Source organism: Galeopterus variegatus, unplaced genomic scaffold (genome assembly GCF_000696425.1).
Source record: "Galeopterus variegatus unplaced genomic scaffold, G_variegatus-3.0.2 Scaffold22730, whole genome shotgun sequence".
In the NCBI taxonomy this organism is placed as follows: domain Eukaryota; kingdom Metazoa; phylum Chordata; class Mammalia; order Dermoptera; family Cynocephalidae; genus Galeopterus; species Galeopterus variegatus.
In genome coordinates this window covers 521-6,239 of record NW_007748841.1, presented here as the reverse complement: position 1 = coordinate 6,239, position 5,719 = coordinate 521, and the positions used below count along the sequence as shown (strand labels likewise).

General features: G+C 40.7%; 1 protein-coding gene across 1 annotated transcript; it reads right to left on the bottom strand.

Annotated features, from left to right (window-relative positions):
- Positions 1–624: 624 nt before the first annotated feature.
- Positions 625–5,374, bottom strand: LOC103583411 (calcium signal-modulating cyclophilin ligand-like; the record flags this gene model as incomplete). The annotated part of the gene is made up of 3 exons (XM_008564730.1): positions 5,063–5,374; positions 2,935–3,395; positions 625–690 (listed from the first exon to the last, which is right to left on the bottom strand). Coding segments are annotated over exons 1-3 (699 nt in total), but the record flags the coding sequence as incomplete, so codon positions are not given.
- Between the last annotated feature and the right edge of the window lie 345 nt (positions 5,375–5,719).

Below are 5,719 nucleotides of genomic sequence, written 5' to 3'. Positions count from 1 at the left end.
CAAGCATCATAAAACTGTGTATACATCTGCAGTCAAGCAGACCAGGTAAACACTGACTCTCACTTGCAGTCTGTTCTGTAATACTGGCCAAATATTTCCTGCAAATATCAGGCCCTCAACATCAAAGATAAAGTGCACAGCACTGCTATTAAGTGTCCAGTAAGGAGCACAGAATGATAATGGAACCCATTTTTAAAATAATTTCCTTTATTATAGACAAAATGAATTACTAAATTTACTAAGTAAACTGAACACTTTTCTTAGACAAGTATTATTCAAACTGTCATCATGAAGGACCAGTTTTTCCCCCAATCAACTGTGGACCAACATATTTGTAAAATATAATAAAAGTGTTATGGCAATGTCAAATTGCTAAAAAAGTTTCTAATTACTCACTCGTTTAACTTAATGCATTACAAACAGAAACAAATACTTTGAAGGTCAGCACTAGTGGGAAAACCACATTTTGAGTAGTACTGATTCAGACAACAAGTAAGCCTAATTTTTTTTCTGGCTTTATTACATACGCATGATTGATCTAACTTTTTTTAAAAGTTCTTAAAATTACCTAGTTATGAATCAATCTAAATACATCATGATACTTTAGAAAAGATTTTAATTTACCTTGGGAAAATATTTGTATAGTCCCATGTACGCAAGTTGTAAAGTAAGAAATGGAGCAAATATGGACTGCGAAGATAGAAGACAAAATTAAGTATTTCCAACATATTATTCAAATAACAATAAATCAAACTAACAGCAGCTATAAAATTCTAAACAAAAAAACTATAATAATATATTTAATTTTACTGGCTGCAAGTAATCTTGTTTCTGCAGAAGGGTGAAGAAAATAAAGAGATTTGATTTCCTAACTATAAAACATGTTTCTCAAATCATACAATTCTTTCACATTCTTTTAGTGTCCCCCCAAAATGTCTTCTCTCATAAAAACTTATCTTTTAAGTTACTTAAAGTATTAAATAATACCAATATATCACACATGATGACATATGATATATAACACATCGTACAGTAATATCTACCTCACATAGAGGGAATTAACTGACAACCTGCAAGCACACATAAAGGCCCAGCATTCAGAATAGGTGCCATTCATTCCTCAGACTTTGGGGCAAAAAATTAACTCATACGGCCACCATCTCTGGCACTGAAATGAAAAGCTCTTCTCACTACAGATAAAATGACTTGATGATCTGGCTTCTCAGACAAAGTGAAAAAACCAAAATAACATTAATTTACATAATTATTTCTATAATTAAAAGTATTATGATGGTACTAGATGGCAGTATGGTGCAAGCAATGATAAACAGTTGAAAATCTGACAGTGAAAAAAACCAGAAAACCAAAACAAAAAACCTCGTACAAAAATGAGGAACAAAAATAGGACATACTGTAAGTTTAAAGGCATGAAAGCACAAAATCCTTTACATAAGAGACAAAAAAGCAGCTATACAACTCATTAAATGCTGAAAACATCATTTCTCTTTGCTGATGACAGTTTGTCATGGGAAGGGGAATCAGATCTGTTCAACACATTCTATTTACAAAAACATTTGTATAAAAATAGGTTTAAAAAGATGTTGTGGGCCGGCCTGTGGCTCACTCGGGAGAGTGCGGTGCTGATAACACCAAGGCCACGGGTTCGGATCCCATATAGGGATGGCCGGTTAGCTCACTGGGTAAGCGTGGTGCTGACAACACCAAGCCAAGGGTTAAGATCCCCTTACCGGTCATCTTTTTAAAAAAAAAAAAAAAAAGATGTTGTGCTTAATGATATAAACCTTATTTCTGGGAAATTTATTTATGTGCCTGATACATGGTAGGTATTGTTAAAACGACTACTGAATGGAAATACCTCAGAGAGCAAGACACTAAACTATGAGCCATGCTTTTCTGCATTTTCCCACATACTATAAAACAAAAGGACCCCATCACAGTACAACAAAAATGGACTGTCATCATAATGTTACTACAACATTATAGAATGCTGAGGTGCTTTCTGAACCACAGAAAAATTACCTCATATTCAGAACCAAAGGAACTGTATTTTAATATTTTAAGTTATTGGAAAATTGGTAATTAGTATACATCATACGTAGGCATCTGACCCTTTGGTTCTGAGATGAAACTGCCTGGGTTTAATCCCAATTGTCATCTAATAGCTATGTGACCCTGGGCAAATGAGGATCTCTCTGAGTGCTCATTCCCTCATGGATCCAAATGATACCTAGTTTATATCTATACAATGGAATGCTACTCTGCTATTAAAAAAAAAGTGAAACACTACCACCTGCAGAAACATGGATGGAATTAGAAAAAATCATATTAAGTTAAATAAGCCAGGCACAGAAAGAGAAATACCACACGTTCTCACTTATTTGTGGGAGCTAATAAAAATAAATAATATACAAATGAACGGGGTTGGGGGGAGGAGGGAGAAGACACAACAATCACAACAATTCCTTGAACTTGTTAAGACAAGTGAACAGATATGATGTTGGTGGGGGGGAGGGGAGAGAGGGAGGGAAGAAAAGGAGAATCGGTAAAGGGACACAAAAATCAACTATATTGTATATTGATAAGTTAAAATATAAATAAATAAAAAACAAATGATACCCAGTTCATGAGGATAAGAATTATAGAATTAATATATGTAAAGTACTTAAAATGGTGCCTAGCATGTAGAAAGAATTTAGTAATTTTTACTATTAGGCTCTGTATATTTAGCCAGAACACCTCATTGTATAAATAAGATGAATAGCAAACTTTATAATACACCTCCAAACAGCTATGTGCATCTAGTAGACATTAAATTAATATCAGCAATGATGTCTGTGGATTAAAAGCACTCATTATTATAACCAATTTGCGTTTTCCATTAAGTTAGTTAACAGTTTACAGCTCTTGTCTTACCAAGTATTTGCAAACAAAAGCTCTGACTCCAAGAGCAAGAAGAGCACATCCCACCAATCTAAATATTCGAAAAGAGTCAAATTCTTCTGTTGAACTTCCATCTTCTTGACTGGGTTTTTCACTAATCAGCTGTTTCCTTAGCTTCATTGCTTCTTCAAATCTGGACAGGTACTGTTCTAGACCATGGTGAGAACCCCTCTGGACAGTGTCCGCTGTCAGGTCCTCTCTGTTCCGATGCCGAAGCTCAAGGTTGACATCATTACTGCCCTCGGGTGGTTTAATGAAAGAGTCCAATTTGTCTCCCAGTTGGGTCCCCTTTATCTCGACCACTCCACCCTGCTGGTCAGTTGTTCCTGAACTAATTGAATCACCCAGCACTACTCGCTTTGAAACTGAAGGAACGCCAAGGGAGTTCAGTTTATCACTGTCCTGCTGCTTTGATTTTGTTTGACTTTCTTCTTCTAAAAACAGAAATGTAAAAGCTTTATGTATTACATACTGGCAAACACCTTACATGTTAGTATTAAAAAATATGCTGCTGCAGCTAGAAGTCAACAATATCTGAACCGAAATAAATACTCATTCTGCATAAAATGAAAACTAGTTCCTTGCTCTATATCCTCAAAATATATCATCCAAAAAGAGTATTCCTGCAGAGGAAATAATTCAAACTTTGTGAGTAAGAGATAAGACCAGTAGACAAACTGGGAAAGACATTCAGGGATGGAGGAAGCTGAAAGACTAACTTTTCACGGATAATGTACCCCAGAAGTATGACTACATTGTCTTCATAGCTTCTTTGGTTAAAAATATAAAATCATTAAAGCTTTTTAAAATCTGTATTTAAAATTAGATTTCTGAATGCAGAGCCCTGTTAGCATAGGGTGTGGCATATCTTACAGCTATTATTTATGTAGTCAGGCAGCCATTAGTAGGTACTTCAGCAGTTTTAGGATGCTGCTCTGGTTTAAAAACAAAAAGACTTCGAGACAGATAAATTTTTCAAAGCAAAAGAACAAAATATAAAAAGAGCCTCAAGAAAGATAACAAACAATGCTTTGGGAAAGAATAAATATCCTGGAACGGCCAGCCACCAAAAAAAAAAAAAATAGTATCCTGATACCAGTCATTAAAAGAAAATGTTTGTCCTAACTGTTGTCCTGAAAGAATATGAAGTGGTGCTCTTACCTCTCTCGTTTGAATTGTTTAGACTTTCAGAGCTATATATCTAAAGCCTCACAGAACAAAAGACACTAAGATCTAAGGAGCATGCAACCAGTGACTAAAGGCCAATTACTAAAGGAAACATTCGATGGACACTTAGATAATGCTAAGACATACTAAATGTTCAATTATGTCCACATGAAAAAAAATTATTTAAAAAACTCGATAGACATGTCTTTGGGGGATAAATAAGGATTGATGTTCCAGACATCAATCACATCAAGCTCAGCTAATGAAAAGAAACCTCAAGTGGGCACGTCGCACTTGCTGGGTCTATAAAGAATGCTCACTCCTATTTTTTTCACCTCTTCTAGAAGGCCTGTAGGTGACAGCGTTGAGGGCACTGAACACTAGGATATGACCATAAGAGTGCCTGATCCACGTAGGAGGGACTAGGGGGCAGTTCAGTAAAGACAAGCTGATGTGGGCGGACAAGAGTTCTACAGCAAAAGGCAAAAGAAATAGACACTAGGGAAGGCACTGGAAGGAAAAACATTTGGAACGGACAGAAAGGACAGAAATCTTCCTGAGGGGCGTAGTGGGCAGAGCGGACTGGGCATACAATGCTCCCTTCAAGAAAGGCGACGGGGTAGGGAAGGAGAAAGGGGCCGTCTCCGGGTAACTGGGCAGAAGGAAGCACGGCAGAGGGACTCAGGATCGAAGGCTTTGCAGCGGGGATGGGGACAATCTCAAGAAGAGGCTCCCGGAAAATTAGGGGAGAGCGACTAGGAAGGTCCCGGGATACAGGAGTGAGAACTTGGGGTATCATCTGAAGGGCGGGGCCGGGGAAGAGGTCAGAGAGCAGGGCTTGGTCAAAAGGTCAGCGGAGTGGAGGTGGGGAGGGATGATCCCGAAAACTTAATGGGGGGGGGGGGCGAGAGACATGAAAAATCACGGCTCTCACCGGCGCCGCTCCCGGGCCTGTGAAAGCCCATGATCCGGTTGATGCGCTGTTCCGAGTTCATGAGCAGCTTTCTCCGCCGCAGCTCCGCGCGACGCTGGGAAGCTGACAGGCCTGAGCCTGCCGGGACCGCCGGCCTGTCCCCGCCGTCGGTAGCGACGGTCACGGATTCCATCCTCCCCTCCACTGTCTGGGAGTGGTGTGGCGGTGGTGCTGACGGCGGGAGCGGAGGCAGCGGAGGCAACCGCGGCGCCGACGACTTGAGCTCGGCCTCACGGCGCACGTCCTCGTCTCAGTAAAAACCCACCCCCCGGTGCGGTGCGGGAGACTGCGGGATAAGCATTCGCGCGCTGCCCGATGGGACCGAGCGCAAGGCTCTGGCCGCCATCTTGTGTGAGGGCAGCGCGGGACACCCCGGTCCTTCCCCACCGCGGCTGGCCCTCACTGCTTCCCTCCCCCGCCACCGGGTTCCCTCTGCGGTTCACCCGGAGATGAAAAAGACCGGCATCGGGGTTGAAGAGCGGGTAAGTATGGCAGTGAGGAGCAGGCGTACCTTAGACTGGTGCCAGGAAGCAAAATGGAGTTTGCGGCTGCAGGTACGTGTGACCAGACTTTCTACGGCCTCGCTCATAGGCTGTGGGAATACGTAACTCTGGGAGC